Consider the following 16,698-nt stretch of genomic DNA (forward strand, 5'->3'; position numbering starts at 1 on the left):
ACCTGGCTGAGCCTTCATCTTCTCTCAGCTGTTTGCAGTTCTGTTGCCACCGCTGCGCTAGAAAGGAGAGGGCGGGATAGAGCAGGGGAGGAGGGCGAGAACCTTGTGAAACTATCGCTCCTTGGGTGAAAACCAGAGGGACCCCACCCATGGTCTTGAAGGGAGAGGGTACCTCTTCCTCCACTCAGATGCCTCTCCTGGAGGTGAGAGCCTGATGGAGTGGCCCCCTCCCTCCCAGCCTCAATGGGACCCTTGCCCCTTTGTCTTCCACTTTTCCTGTTTCCCAGTCTTCTCCTCGATGCCAGGCTTCCTCTTTTCCTCTGATATTGGCCCGGCACCCACCACTACTAGCTTTGCCATCCACCCCCTCCCCATCCTTTTGCATAGCAAAGTTGCCCAGGGAATTGGTGAAGCCCGGCTTCTTCTTTCCCCATTGGGAGAGGCTGCCTTGAGATAAGTTCGTTCTTATGATTTGGAGAGCATCCCTGACAAGGCCAGGTCTTTTCTCCCAGGTCCCAATTAATGGATTCTGACATGGATTATGAGAGGCCAAACGTAGAGACCATCAAGTGCGTCGTGGTCGGGGACAACGCAGTTGGCAAGACCAGGCTCATCTGTGCCCGTGCCTGCAATGCCACCCTCACCCAATACCAGCTGCTCGCCACCCATGTGCCCACAGTCTGGGCCATTGACCAGTACCGGGTGTGCCAAGAGGTAAGAGGTGCGAGGGGTGGGCCCATGTCTACACCTGTGACTTTTCCTTACCTGTGGGGTTGGATCAAAGGTTACTGGTGGATCTTATGGTCCAGCTCCCCAGCCAGGGGAGGGAAGAGTCTTAGGAGATCTACTTAAGGGAGTTACCCCAGGAGTGTGATCAGTTTAGAATTACATGGCCTTGTGGTAGGGGCATAGCACCGAAGACAGCATCAATTTTCCACTTAACCATTCCTAATCAAGCGGTTGGTCACCCAACTCTAACTTGGAATAGTTCCAGACCTGGGGAACTCATTACCATCTGAAGTCAGTCATTCCAATATGGTACAGCTTGAATTGTTCAGAGAATGCTTCTTAGATGCTGTCAGATATGGCTTTCTCTAACTTTCACTTACTTACTGGCCCTCATTCTGTTCTCTGGAGCTACCCAGAATAAATGGAACACATCTTCCCCAGGACAGCCCCTCAAATCATTTGAGTCAGTTTCCCATTCCTCCTTAATGGCTTTTCTTCTCCATGTTTGTTGTTGCTCAGTCAGTTCATTCCTGACTCTCCATAACCCCCATTGGGGGGTTTCTTGGCCGAGATACTGAAGCAGTTGGCCATTTCCTTCTCCAGCTCATTTTACAGATGAAGAACTAAGGCAAATAACCTGAAGTGACTGTGCCCAGAATCACACAGCTAGGAAGTGTCTGAGGCTGGATTTGAACTCATGAAGATGAGTCTTCCTGATTCCAAGCCGGTTCTCTAGCCACTGTGCCACCCAGCTTCCCCCCACATAGCTTCTCCATGTTAAACATCCCTAGTCCCTTCATCCATTCCTCTTATATGGCATTCTTCTTATAACAACTCATTGTTCTACAGCCATTTTCCAATTTGCCAGTATCTTTCCTAATCAAGGTTTCCCCAGACTGAGTGAGATGTCCCAAATAGGGTCTTCAAAAAAAAAAATCTTAACTTCTCTCTTAGAATTGATAGGATTCTAAGGCAAAAGAGCTGTAAGGGCTAGGCAATCAGGGCTAAGTGACTTGCCCAGGATCACACAGCTAGCTAATGTCTGAGGCCACATTTGAACCCAGATCTTTCTGTCTCTAGGCCTGGCACTCTATTCACTGTGCTACCTAGCCACCGCCCCCTTCCCCCAAATAATATGGTCTTAACAGGCTAAGTATAATAGGACTCTGACTTCTGCCACTTGAGACACTATCCTATTCAGTTTATGATTAAAAAGAGGCATTGAGGCATGGTGGATAGAGAGCTGTCCATAGAGTTAGAAGGATCAAATTTGGAGTCTACACCAAATGGACTCTGGCTATTTGACCATTCTATGACATAGGAAACTCTTAGAAGATCATAAATTGTGGAATAATTTATGATCTGTATTGATAGAGGTAATTTTCTCCTTGTGAATTTTTCATACCTATCAGATCACAGGATGAGGATTAAATTAATTATTTTGATTGCTGTGTCTTCCTGTGACTCATTTTGAACTTACAATCCACTAAAATGTCCAGTTCTTTTTTTATGTGGATTGTTAACTAGCTACAATTCTCTTGTCCCATAATTATTCAGCTGACTTTTTGAACCCATGTACCAAACTTTTACATTTATCACATTCTTTTTCTATATCTTGAATCTGTTATCTGATATATTAACTATTATTTCCAGTTCAGTATTATTTACATATTTGTTAGTTCTACCACTGTTATTTTCATTAGGAGTCATTCATAAAACATATTAAATAAAATAGTCAAGGAGAGTTCTGTGGTTTTCCCCTAAAGACTTTAGCTTGATGTTGATTTAAAGACCTTTGATTGATTCACCTAAGTCTGCTATCATGTAAATCACATTTCTTCCTCTTATCCATAAAGCTAGCAGGGGAGACTATATCAAAATGATTGCTAAATCCAGAAACGTTGTCTTTACGATATTTAGCTTAACTATTAGTGTAATAATTTTTAGATTAGTCCAGGACAGGTGTTCTTAATGTATTTTGTGACATGGACCTTCTTACAGTCTGGTGAAGCCTATGGACCCCTTCTCAGAATAATGTTTTAAATAATTGAAGGAAATGTTAAGTTTTACTTAGAAGTTAGTAAAATATAGATGCAATTGTTTTTCCCATTCAAATGTATGGACCCCCTGAAATCTCTCCAAACTCCTTAGGGAACTCCATGTTAAGAACATTAAGAACATCTGCTCTAGGGGGCAGCTAGTTCAGTTCAGTGGTTAGAGACCTTGGCCTGGAGACAGGTGGTCCTGGGTTCAAATGTGACCCTGGGCAACTTACTTAGCCCCCATTGCCTAATTCTTACTATTCTTCTGCCTTAGAATCAATAAGACAGAAGTAAGAGGAAGGAAGGAAGGAAGGAAGGAAGGAAGGAAGGAAGGAAGGAAGGAAGGAAGGAAGGAAGGAAGACAGAAGAAAGAGGAAGGAAAGAAGGAAGGAAAGAAAAGAAGAGAAAAGAAAAGAAAAGAGAAAAGAAAAGAAAAGAAAAAGACAAAACACCTGGGCTAGTATGGCATATTCTTAGTGAGCTTATGGTTGCTCTCAGTCATTAGCATTTTCTCTTTGTAAATGTTCATAAAGCAGTGCCTAATAATCACTGCTTTCTTTTCTTAAAATAAATTTTATTGGTGCTTTTTATATCACCAAAATTTCTCCCGGCATCCCTTCTCCCAAAAAGCCACAAATAATATTTTTAAGATGTAAAAAGAAAAAGAAATGTAACCCCCCCTCCCCCCCAGCAAATCAGTTCTAGAATTTTAAATCTGCAAAACCACTACTACCACTACCCCCAACATTCCCAGATACAGGTGAAACCAGATTAAAATATCATTGGGAAGTACTTAACAAGATATATAAAAATACAGTAGAATGTAAATGATGTTAATAAGTGGTTTTCTAGCCAATATGCAGTCCTCAAAATAGAGGTTTTGTGGTTTCCCTTTCTATTTGGGTTTGATATTGATGTACAGTTCCATGTTTGAAAAGTGCTGGATTTGCCCATATTCTGTCTTCTAGTGTCTTTCTTGCTCTCCCATAATTCTTTAATGATCCTTGCCAGCAGTTCTTTAATTGTATCCCTAAATTTTTCCTGGTACCCTGGGATGTCACTGACCCAGTGATTTGAACTGATTTAGAGACACTAGATGTTCCTTTAATTGTTTTCACACCAATCTTTGACTCTCAGACCCTCTCTACTAGCATTTATTTTCTCTTCTCAGTCTGGAAATCCTCTTTGACAGAGAAATTGGAAGCAAAACATCCATTGAGTAGTTACATTTTCACTTTGTCATCTCTTAAATATTACAGCATCCTTCCCAAATGCTGGCCGATTTCCTCCTTGTTCTTTTTGCACCTAAACATACTCTTTCAGAATTTTTTGGGTTATACTCAGCATTTTTTTTTGCAAGTCTCAGCTCATTCTGGACCTTAGCCTTTCTGCTACCATTCTTACAGGACCTCGCCAGGGTTCTGTTTTTTTCCTTGATTATGTGCCTTTTGCAACTATTATTTTTACCATTATTTAAAATCTGAGCTAAGCAAAAGCATCTTGGGAAGCCAAATTGGTCTTTTTAGAACTCCTCCCTTTTTCCTCATCCTTTTTAGTTAGCATATCATCCTGTATGTTTTTCTGTCCTTTTGCTTTAAAACCCCTGCCTTCTGTCTTAGTACCAATTTTTTTTTAAATTTTAAACCCTTACCTTCTGTCTTAGAATTAATACTGTGTATTAGTTTCAAGGCAGAAGAGTGATAAGGGCTAGGCAATGGAAGTTAAATGATTTGCCCAGGGTCACACAGCTAGGAAGTGTCTAAGAGCAGATTTGAATCCAAGCTACCCCCTCCCCAACCCTGGTGTTTTGGCTTTGCTCTCAACCTACTGAGACACCTAGCTGCTCCCCACAAGCATTTATTAAGCACCCCCTATATGCCGGGTACTGGGTTAAGTGCTAGGGATACAAAGAAAGACAAAAATTGTCCCTGTCCTCATGGAGCTCATAATCTTTGGGGGTGAACAAGTATGTCTACATACATATAGAGACAGGATAAATTCAAGATAGTGAGCTAGTTTTGGAGATGGGAGCTTCTGGGTTCAAATCTGGCCTTAGATACTTCCTAGCTATATGATCCAGGGCAAGTCACTTAACCCTAATTGCCTAGCCAATACCACTCTTCTGCCTTGGAACTGCTACTTAGTGTTGATTCTAATATAGAAGGTAAAGGTTTTTATTTTTTAAAAAGAGTTAAGAAAGATTGGAAAAAGGCTTCTTAGAAAAATGAGATTTTTGCTAAAACTTGAGGCATGGGGGACAGCCAGAAATGATGTGGAAGTCTTGTTGGGCGCCATGATAATCCTACCCATTGCTATACTTGCTTCCTCATGGGAGACTTCTGAACCCTCTTTCCATCTGGCTGTAGCTTCTCCGTGCCTTCCCTTTCCTTCCTACCTGTCTTTGAATTCTTGGAAACCTTACTTGATATCATTCATGCAAACGGGATTAAAGGCCCTCCTTTGCCAGCATACAGTCCAAGATGACAGGGTCACTTTCTCCCAAGGTTCCTCTAGCTTTCACTTCCACTAGGTCTTCCTTGTGGATCGAGTTTAGAAAAGCAATCCCCTTTGTTCCTTCTTCCTTCTTAAAGCTGAGGCAGCTGAGTGGTGTATAGATTAGGTACAGGGTCTGGTGTCAGGAAAACCTGAGTTCAAATTGTGGGTTTCAAAATTAATAATCAATAACTAACTATTATATTTTATAAAGTTTTATTAATAGTAACTAAAGCAAAAGAAGTGCTTGACTTCAGCCCAGTCGCAGGTCCAAAAGAGGAAGAGGGAGGAGTTACAGTCACTTAAATACAATCATGCAAAAATGTGGGGATGCAGGAAAAGGGAATTTTGGGAAAAACTAAGGGACTTCTGAGGGATGAAGTCCAAAGGCTCAAAATCTCCATTTATACAAAATCCATACTTAGACACTGCTCGTTGTAGGACCAAGGACAAATCACTTAACCTGTTTGCCTGAGTTTCCTCATCTATAAAATGGAGACAATAACTACATTTATCTCCTGGGGTCGCTGTGAAAAAACAAAATGAGATAATGTTGGTAAAAGTGCTTTGTAAAAGTACTGTATAAATGCCAGCTATCATTATGAAGCTGGTGATGAGGAACAGAGATGTACCTAGGAGATAGCAATTGGGATCTTGTCAAGAACCCTAAACTCCGGAAGCCTTTGTATATTTGGAACTGCAAGGAAGCAGCTGACAGTGAAGAAGGGATGATCATAAAAAATGGTGGGTGTTGTGGTGATAAAAAGCCTTTGGCCCATGTATACACTGGGGAAGTAAAAAGAACCAGGACTGGATAGCTGTCAAGAATACTCTCTTCTCAGTCTTTTCTTAGGATTTTTACAGGTTTCTTTTTTTGTAAAGGTTGCCCTGGGTGCTCATTTTCCCCTTATAGAAATGTTGAGGCATTAGGGACTCGGTCTGCAGGGACCAGCCCCCCTCCTGGGGTCCTTGAGCTGATTTATAGATGGATCCTAAACAGAGATTCTTTTTCCATCCCTCTTGAAGGTGCTGGAACGCTCCCGGGATGTAGTAGATGATGTCAGTGTGTCCCTTCGTCTCTGGGACACCTTTGGAGACCACCACAAAGACCGGCGCTTTGCTTACGGGAGGTAGGACCAGCCCCTGGCTGCCTGCAGGGAGCCAGGTGGGTGGGTTTTTCCCCCTTCCCTGGGGAAGGGGGGACTTGAGTCACTGGGCACCCTCGAGTGTGACTATTCCAAGGAGAGGGGAGGGACTCTATTGTCAGAGCCCCAGGAGGGAAAGTGTGTCCGGGTACTCATATTCCTATTATAGAGAGGCCCACAGATATTCTCTGTTAAATATATTCTCTTTGTACAGGGCTCGAATTTCTCTGCTTGTTGCATTTGTGCTTATGTGCATGCATGTGTTACACTGTCTTTATTCCTGGGAAAGGCGATCCTCTTATAGCATCCACTTCTTTATCATCCTCCCCCCCCAGATCTGATGTTGTGGTCCTTTGCTTCTCCATTGCTAACCCCAATTCCCTGCACCATGTCAAGACCATGTGGTACCCAGAAATCAAGCACTTTTGTCCACGGGCTCCTGTTATCCTAGTTGGATGCCAGCTGGACCTACGCTACGCCGACTTGGAAGCCGTCAATAGGGCCAGGCGCCCTTTGGCCAGGTAGGGGACCTGGAGCTTTCTGGTATGGGAGAACAGTGTTGCCAGCTTCAGGGACTTTTTCCTCTGAAAAGAAGGCTAAAAGAGGCAGCCTCAGAAAGATTCAAGAGATAAATAAATAATTTTTTTTTTAAAAAGAAAGAAGAGAGAGGAAGCAGATGGGAGAGAAGAGAAAGAGGGCTGTAAATGGAGTTCAAAGGAGAAAAATAGATTAGACCCCAGGTGAGAAATAGAGGGGAAGGCTGAACAGCAAGATGGCCCCTCTGCTTCACCTTATAAGGCCTTTCTCGCTGTATCCCCTTGCTATCAGCTGGAGTTAAGCTAAGGTTTTTCCCAGTTCCGTTTTGTATTCATTCATTCATTCATTCATTCATTCATTCATTCGTTCATTCGTTCATTCATTCATTCAATAAATGTTTTTATTGAGCCAGCATCGTGTTAGGGAGCATAAGGAATAAAAAAGATCAAGAAGACTTTTTTGTCTCAAAGACCAGAAAGTCTAGTTGGAGAAATCAGTTGAGGAAACTTCTGAACCAAATAACAATTTGCTGTAGTCAGTGGTGAGCTATAGATGCCGAGTGTCCCAGGAAAAAGGAAAGCGCTTTGGGCTAGCATGACCAGGGAACACTTCATAGTGGAGGATGACAAGTTAATTTTAACATATTAAGTTTAGGTGAGATTTGGGATGAACCCTTAAAGGAATGGATAGGATTTAGATAGATCAAGAGGAGAGGGAAGGGGGCACCTAGGTGGCTCAGTGGATATAGAACCAGGCCTGGAAAAGGGAGTCCTGGGTTCAAATCTTCCCTCAGATACTTCGTAGCTGTGTGACCCTGGACAATCATTTAATGCTTAGCCCTTTCTGCTTTTCTGCCTTGGAACCAATACTTTGGAACCAATGATTCTAAGATGGAAGGTAAGAGTTAAAAAAAAAAATAGGAGAGAGGAAGTGCTTGATTAAAGACTCCAAGTGAAGGGTCATCATGGCCTAAGTAGGATTCTATGGGAGGGCCAGCTCACTGGATCTAGACCTTGAGTAGACTTCCTTGGCCTTAGAGATGGGTTTTGGGGAGGAGCTACCCCCTCCTTCTATCACAACCCATTTTTTTCCCACTCAGGCCCATCAAGCCAAACGAAATCCTGCCTCCTGAGAAGGGCAGGGAGGTAGCCAAGGAGCTGGGCATCCCCTACTATGAGACCAGTGTGGTAGCACAATTCGGCATCAAAGACGTCTTCGACAATGCTATCCGGGCCGCCCTCATTTCCCGCCGTCACCTGCAGTTCTGGAAGTCTCACCTACGAAATGTCCAGCGCCCCCTGCTCCAGGCTCCGTTCCTCCCCCCTAAGCCTCCACCCCCCATCATTGTGGTCCCAGACCCCCCTTCCACCAGTGAGGAGTGTCCTGCCCACCTCCTGGAGGACCCTCTCTGTGCGGACGTCATCCTGGTGCTGCAAGAGCGGGTACGCATCTTTGCCCACAAAATCTACCTCTCCACCTCCTCCTCCAAGTTCTATGACCTGTTCCTCATGGACCTGAGTGAAGGAGAGCTGGGGGGGCCCTCTGGGTCAGGGGGCCCCCGCTTAGAGGAACCTCAAGGTCCCCCTGACCACCACCACCACCATCACCATCACCACCACCACGGGAGGGACTTCCTGCTGCGGGCAGCCAGCTTTGATGTGTGTGAGAGCACAGATGAGGGGGGCGGTCCCGGCCCGGCGGGGCTCCGCGCTTCCACCAGCGACGGCATCCTGCGGGGCAATGGGGCCGGCTACCTGCTCGGTCGTGGCCGGGTGCTCTCATCCTGGAGCCGAGCGTTCGTGAGCATCCAGGAAGAGATGGCGGACGACCCCCTCACCTACAAGTCACGGCTGATGGTGGTGGTGAAGATGGACGCTTCGATCCAGCCGGGACCCTTCCGGGCCGTGCTCAAGTATTTGTACACTGGGGAACTGGATGAGAATGAACGGGATCTCATGCACATCGCCCACATTGCCGAACTGCTGGAAGTGTTTGATTTGCGCATGATGGTTGCCAACATCCTCAACCACGAGGCCTTCATGAACCAAGAGATCACTAAGGCCTTCCATGTCCGCAGGACCAACCGGGTCAAGGAGTGTCTAGCCAAAGGCACATTTTCAGGTATGGAGGGTAAAGTGGGCACAAGAGTGGTGGCTTGGTGGATAGAGAGCCAGGCCTGGAGATGGGGTGTTCTGGGTTCAAATGTGACTTTAGACGCTTCCTCACTGGGCAAGCCGCTTAACCTTAGCTGCCTAGCCCTTACTGCCCTTCTGCCTTAGAACCAGGACTTAGGATCCATTCTAAGACAAAAGCCCTTACCTCAGCAGAGCCCTCTTTCCCCTGTGTCTTGAGCACTTTCTAACCAGCCAGAGGCTATGTGACTCCTATCTGATGGCACTATTCCTAGAATTTTCTCTCATTTCCTTCCCTTCGGCATCTCGCCTCTTCTGGAAAGTGAGAAGGTCTAGGACAAAGGAGAGCCAGAACTTGAGTTTTGCAATTCAGGACCCGGGACACGAGTTTCTCATGCTTTGGATCATTGCATTATCCAGTCCCTAGCCCTTGTCCTAAAAGAACCGTGGGGTCCTCAGGCTAATAAGGCAAAATAAATTCTTGCATTTGGCCATTTGGACTCTGCCCCAAGTCCATCCCCTTTTCATCTGGAAGTGAGTAGCATTTTTCATTTTGAGCTTTTTGCTTGGTCATTGTATTGACCAGAGTTCTCAAGACTTTCCAAGCTGGTTGTTGCCTTTGCAGTATTGTAGTTGTTTAAATTATTCTCTGGGCTCTGCTTCCTAGTGTCTTGGTTCATACCTGGCTTCTCCGAGATTGCTTCCTCTGCTTTTATTCCCTGCAGATGTGACCTTCATTCTGGATGATGGGACCATCAGTGCCCACAAGCCGCTGCTGATCTCCAGCTGTGACTGGATGGCTGCCATGTTTGGGGGGCCATTTGTGGAAAGCTCAACAAGAGAGGTGAGGATTTATGGACGAGGTATGAAGGAGAGAAGAGGAGATGGGCTTCTATCTCACCTGTGACTTCAACTAGCAAGTGTTTTATTTTTACACCCTTACTCTCTGTCCTAGTAATGACTCTGACTTAATAGTGAGGGTTAGGCAAAAGGGGTTAAGTGACTTGCCCAGGGTCACACAACTAAGAAGGATCTGAGACCAGATTTGAATTAATTACCTACTCTTATGTCCACATTGGGCTAGGTAGATGGTTTCTTAAGGAGTTAACAATCTAATAACGAGACAAGACAGAGACATATGAGATGATTTGAGGAATCTTAGTGTATCAAAAATAGAAATAATCCCTTTTGCCCTTATACCTATCCCTCTTCCCAAATTTCCTATTTCTCTTGATGGTATCCCAAGTTTTCTAGTTAGTCACACCTGAACCTTTAATGGTCTTTGATTCTTTTCTTTCTCTGATCTCTTGTATCCATCTAGACTCTAAGCCCTATCTATTCTTTGGAAATGTGTTTTGCAGCCATTTTTTTTCTGTCTCCTAAAGTTCCGCCTTAGTTTGGGACTAGTCTCTCCTAGCTGGTCTCCGTGCCTTCTCTCTCTTCTCTCCACATCATCTCCACATCTGCTATCAAACTAATCTTTCCAAAGCCACACTTGGATCATCTTCTCATTTCAGAAACCTTCCCTAATTCCCCATTGCTGACAGGACCAGCTCCAGACTCGTTCCTGGCATTTAAGGCCTTCTTCCAATCCCAAGTCCCCTCCCTCTGCAGCCCTAGACCAAGTCCTCTGTTCCAGTCAGGCTAGTGTCCTCCAAAATGGGTTTTTCTCAGGCTTGAAGCTAGCCCTTTGCTTCCACGAATAATTGCATTTATATAGAAATTTGCAATTTACACTGCAGCTCTGTAAATGAAGAGGTGGTGTGGGTCACACATCTAAAAGGAAACTGAGGCTCTGAGCAGGGAGGAAGCAGAAATTGTGAAGCTCTCATACTACTATGAAGTGCCCAGATTTGCAAGGCTTTTTTGGTTTTGTTTGTGTTTTTTTTGCTGTTATTATTACAACCACCCTGTGAGGTAGGAACAGGTATTATCATCCTCATTTTACAGATGAAGAAACCGAGGCAGAGGATGAAAAGCAAGGAGAGATGACTAACACAATGGATGACAATCAAGATCCGCCCAAAAATCTTGGCCGCCTACAATGTTGGGCTGAAAATGTATTAAGATGAAATTTAAGAGAGATCAGGGTAGGGTGCAGTGAGGTGGCTCAGTGAGTTGAGAGCCAGACCTAAAGATGGGAGGTTTGGGGCTCAGATATGACCTCAGTCACCGAATCCCCATTTCCCAGCCCTTACTGCTCTTCTGCCTTGGAACCAATACACAGGATTGATTCTAAAACAGAAGGGAAGGGTTTAAAAAAAAAAAGGAGCTATCAGGGTAAAACCCAACACTTGGGTCTGAAAAGTTGGCTCTAGAAGTAGAAGATGGGGGAGGTATGGTTAGACAGAAGTTTGTCTGAGAAAAGATCTGGGTGTTATAGTGGATGGCAGAACTCAATATGAGTCATCAGAGTGAGATGGCAGCCAGAAAAAAAAGTTAATTTTATCTCGGGCTGCATTAAGAGGGGCATCACTTCCAGGAATAAGGAGGGGACCATGCACGTCCCTGTCCTCTGCTCTGCTTGGATCACCCCTGGAATATTGTCATCAGGTCTTACTTAGGAAGAGAATTGATAAGCTGGAATGACTAGAGGAGGGAAGCTGGGAGGGTGAAGGGACTTGAGTTTGGGCCATTATGAGGATGATGAGATGTTTAGCTTGGAAAATGGAAGTATGAAGGGGAGGGGAATGGAATATTGTCATCAGGTCTTACTTAGGAAGAGAATTGATAAGCTGGAATGACTAGAGGAGGGAAGCTGGGAGGGTGAAGGGACTTGAGTTTGGGCCATTATGAGGATGATGAGATGTTTAGCTTGGAAAATGGAAGTATGAAGGGGAGGGGACAGCCAAGTGACTCAGTGGAGAGTGCCAGGCCTAGAGATGGGAAGTCCTGGGTTCAAATCAAACCTCAGATACTTCCTAGCTGTGTGACCCTGGGCAAGTCACTTAACGCCCCACCCCCACCCCCCATTGCCCAGCCCTTACCACTCTTCTTCTGCCTTAGAACCAATATATAGTATTGATTCCAATATGGAAGGTAAGGGTTTAAAAAAGAGAGAGAGAGGTAATGAAGGGAAAACAGGGTAGCAGACTTTAAGACTTTGAGGGGCTGTCATGTGGAAGGGAGCATCAGCCTTTTTTCTTTAGGAACAGTGAAGTCACACTCAAATAGTTCGTAATCTGAACATCTGTTCAATGTCTGTCCAGATGTTCATTCTTCTTCACCTTGTATCAATCTGAGTTTTTCACATGTGGAATGGGCTGCCTCTTTGGAAGTCTTGGAACATCAGTTATGAGTTAGACTGCAGAGCCTCTGAGGTCCCTTCCAACTCCATCATTCTGGGATTAAGTTGCCCATGACTTGCATGTGGTCACACACACACACACACACACACACACACACACACACACACACACATGTCAGGGCTTAAACTCCAAGCCCGGGGCTCTTTTCACTGTGTATTGCATTGCCTCCCAGGATGACACCCCCCACCCCCCCAAATGCCTTGCTCTCACCCATCTCTCAGGGTCTATCTAAAGTTCCTCACTGAAGTTTTCCCTGAAGCATTACCCACCTGTTTCAGGCCTTATTGAGGCCCCCCTCTATCCCCCTCCTCTGCACCCCCATAACAATGTCATGTATCCTATTTATTTTGATATTTGACTCTAGCTGATCTTCTTGACTCTGTCTCTCCTTGAGGTTTTGGGACTGAAAGGAGGTTTTCCAAAAAGTCATACAGACCAGTAAGACTTAAAGTCTTCCCTTTAAGTGAAGCCTTTCACAGGAAGGAAGGCTGAAGACGTAGTATGAGGTGCTTGGAGGTAAAGGCAGAGGCATTCCTAGATGCAACCAGGGAAGCTGCAGGGTGCTTGCCATGCTGGTCTTCAGACAACAGCATGAGCAGAGAGGGAGTCAGCAGTGTCCCCACAGAGGGCCAACCTCAGACTTGGCAAATCTGGGCTCTGCCAGACTCTTGTCTCTCTTCCTACTGCACGTGGCAGATTTTTGTCTCTTTGTCTCCTTTGTCTCCTTCATGCCAGGATGACTCCCTGACACAGGTTAGGGCCATGCGTTTTATGGGGAGGGAGCAGGTGGTCACCTAAGCATATCTCATTGGTTCCCCAACTTCAGTGTCACAGAAAGGGATACACCAGGAATAGTTCTAGACTCTGGGAAGTCCTTGCTATATAAGCATGGCCATGGCAAGTGTGCTGAAGTTTCCAGAAAAGGGCAGAAGAGTTTGAGTAAGGAAGAAAGGGGCCATGTCTAGTACTAGACCTACTGTGATCCAGCCCCATGAATCTCAGAGAAGCCAGGTTGGGTTTTTTGTTGTTGTTTTGTGTGTGTGTGTGTGTGTGTGTGTGTGTGTGTGTGTGTGTGTGTGTGTTTTATTATCATGCAAAACATACTTCCACGCTGGTCATTGTGGTAAGAGCACACCCATACAAATAAAACCCTAAATACACTGATGTGAAAGATAGTATACTTTGATCTTCATCCAACTCCAACAGTTTTTTCTCTGGAGGCGGAGAGCATTCTTTGCAGAACTTTGACAGAACATTCTTTGCCAGGTCATTCCATTGCTGATGGTAGCTAAGTCTGTCACTGTTGATCATTCCACAATATTGCCCTCCCAGTTCTGCTTCTTTCATTCTGCATCAGTTCCCACAGATCTTTCCAGCTTTTCTGAAATCATCTTGCTTATCATTTCTTATAGCACAACAACACAATCACCCACACATACCACAATTTGTTCAGCATTCCCCAATGGAGGGACATCCTCTCAATTTCTAATTCTTTGCCACCACAAAAAGAGCTGCTATAAATATTTTTGTACAAGTAGGTCCCCCCCCCCTTTTTTTAAATTATCTCTTTGGTATTACTGGATCAAAGAGTATGCACAGTTTTATAGCCCTTTGGGTCACGTTCCAAACTGCCTTCCAGAATGGTTGGATCAGTTCACAACTCCACCAACAATGAAGCCAGGTTTTTTGGACTATCATAGTGAGTTGCAACTAGCATTTCACATGCATGCATTCTATCACCAACTGGTTCCTTGAAGACAGAGACAGTGGCTCATATTTCTTTTGTGTTCTCCACCCCATCAAACCGCAGCTGGGTACACAGTAGATGTACTATAAAGATATGAAAGGCAGAGAAAATAATTCTAGACACTAAAGAATCAAATATTAGGTTATGTTAGAGACTATAGGTGCCGCAGATGATGTGGGCAAGAACTATAATTATAGCTAACATTTGGCTTTTTAAAAAAATTATTTTGCTTACTCAATAATCGATGAAATAATTGTGGAAGGCTTCATAGTAGGGCTTGATCTGGACTTCAGGGGATGAGTAGGACAAGCTTGTATGGGCCAAGAAGCAGGAGAAAGGACTATGAGAAGGGCCTCCAACTTTCTCCACTCAGCTCATGACCTCATAGAAGCCGACCCGACTCCAGGATTCTAGCTATTTCCCCACACAGCCTGGAAGCGTTCTCTGATGAGAAAGCATTTTCTGTTGCTGCACAACTCTAAAGTGATCTCATGGGCCGAGAACCATAGCATTCAAAGCCAGAGGAAGAATCCAGCTGGCATCAGATTCGCCTTTCCTTGTTCTCTGTTCATTGCAATAGGCAAGAGGCGAGCAGAGCCAGTGCTGGAAGGCTCCAGTGTCCAAAGGTCTCCAAAGCTTATGAATTAGAGGAAGAGGAGGAAGAAGCTGGAGGGGGTCAGAGTACAGGCTGAGCGGATAGGAGACTCAAAGGGGATCTTCTTGTGCCATTTTCAAATAGGGTCTTTGTCAAGACCTCCATTTAGAGATAGATCTTTGGGGTGCCGTGGTAGGAGAGGGCACACAAAGTGTGGGAGCAGTCAAGTCAAGCTTTTATTAATTAGCTACCATGTGCCAGGGGGCATACAAAGAAAAGCCAAAGACAGTCCTTGCTGTCAAGGAGCTCGCTGTCTAATGGGGGAGACAACATACAGACAACTATGTACTTAAAAGATAGATATGGGATAAAACGGAGATAATCAACAAAAGGAAGGCATCGGAACTTAGAGGGAATGGGAACAGGGCAGCTGGGTGACTCAGTGGATTGAAAGCCACACCCTAGCTGTGTGACCCTGGGCAAGTCACTTGACCCCCATTGCCTACCCTTACCATTCTTCTGCCTTGGAACCAATACACAGTATTGGTTCTAAGATGGAAGGTAAGGGTTAAAAAAAAAAGTGGGGGGTGATTGATTGAGAGTGGCTTTTTGCAAAAGGTGAGACTAAGGCTGAGCCACAGGGAGGCAAGTGCTCCTCACAACAGAGCCTCATCATCTTTGGTCTTCTCCACCTCCCCAGGTCATGTTTCCTTACACCAGCAAGAGCTGTATGCGAGCTGTGCTGGAATACCTCTACACGGGCATGTTCAGTGCTAGCCCTGACCTGGACGACATGAAGCTGATCATCCTGGCTAACCGGCTGTGTTTGCCTCATCTGGTGGCCCTCACAGGTATGTTGGGAGGTCAAAGACTCTTCCCAGGAGAAGGATCTAAAGAGCTTTCTATCTGCTCTCCCTTCTGCCTCTGGTATCGTGGCACAAGAATGTCCTGGACTATGTGTGTGTTGTTGAGTTGTTTCAGAGATATCGACACTTCATGACCCCATTTTGGGGGGTTTTCTTGGCAAAGATACTGGAGTGGTTGGCCATTTCTTATTCCACTTTATTTTACAGATGAGGAAACTGAGGCAAACAGGGTTAAGTGACTTGCCCAGGGTCACACAACTAGTAAGTGTCTGAGATAGGATTTGAACTCACAAGATAAGTCTTCCTGATTTCAAGCTCTATCCACTGAGCCACCTAGCTACCATAGCACCATTCTATGTTTATATGAATTGGTGGGTGGGTGATAATGCTTATAGATTGGAATTTTCAATATCAGAACTATAATTTTTCACTATGATTGTAGTTCTGGTAGCTGCTGCAAGGTGAGGGATATTATTTGGCCGTATTTGGACTATGGACGCATCCTTTTATAACAGCTATACTTCTGGCATGACTGATTGAGTTTAAAAAATACATTAGCACTGCCTAGTATTTATAAAGTGCTTTAAGATTATCAAAGTACTTTATGATTATCTCATTTGATTCTCACAAAGTTAGGTACTAGAAATGTCTGTATTTTACAGCTGATAAAGGTTACATGACTTGTTCTAGGTCACAAGGCTAGAAAGTATCTTAGATAGGATTTGAACTCAGGTCTTTCTTAATTCAAGCCCAATGGTCTATCCACTGGGCCACCTAGATGTTTCAATTTTGCTTTTTCTATAAAAGTAGAACTTATTAGAAATGGATGACATAAACATTTACTAAGACCTAATTACTTTTTTTAAAAAGATGATGTTAATCCAGTGTAATGGACTTTGCTACTAGTAGCAATGCAACAATCCAGGACACTCATATAGAATGGGAAAGAATGCTAACCGAAATGAGAGAAAGAACTATGGGAATAGAAATGCAAACGAAGAACATATGACATCAATTATCACATGTATATATGGGTATGTGATTTGGGGTTTAGGCTTTTAAAAAATCACTCTTTAGCAAAAATGAATAATATGGAAATAGGTA

The 16,698-nt window shown here is 44.4% G+C and overlaps 1 protein-coding gene across 2 annotated transcripts in view; it reads left to right on the forward strand.

Moving 5' to 3' along the window:
- RHOBTB2 (Rho related BTB domain containing 2) overlaps positions 1–16,698 on the forward strand; it is a 42,733-nt gene that overhangs the window by 18,094 nt on the left and 7,941 nt on the right. For both annotated transcript variants that reach the window (XM_007476489.3, XM_007476488.3), the window contains exons 2-7: positions 513–714; positions 6,291–6,394; positions 6,745–6,930; positions 8,046–9,067; positions 9,804–9,922; positions 15,429–15,579. In XM_007476489.3, coding sequence (XP_007476551.1) covers positions 523–714; positions 6,291–6,394; positions 6,745–6,930; positions 8,046–9,067; positions 9,804–9,922; positions 15,429–15,579 — 1,774 coding nt within the window. In that variant the 5' untranslated portion in view covers positions 513–522. The remainder of the gene's footprint in view (positions 1–512; positions 715–6,290; positions 6,395–6,744; positions 6,931–8,045; positions 9,068–9,803; positions 9,923–15,428; positions 15,580–16,698) is intronic.

This window comes from Monodelphis domestica, chromosome 1 (genome assembly GCF_027887165.1).
Source record: "Monodelphis domestica isolate mMonDom1 chromosome 1, mMonDom1.pri, whole genome shotgun sequence".
NCBI lineage: Eukaryota > Metazoa > Chordata > Mammalia > Didelphimorphia > Didelphidae > Monodelphis > Monodelphis domestica.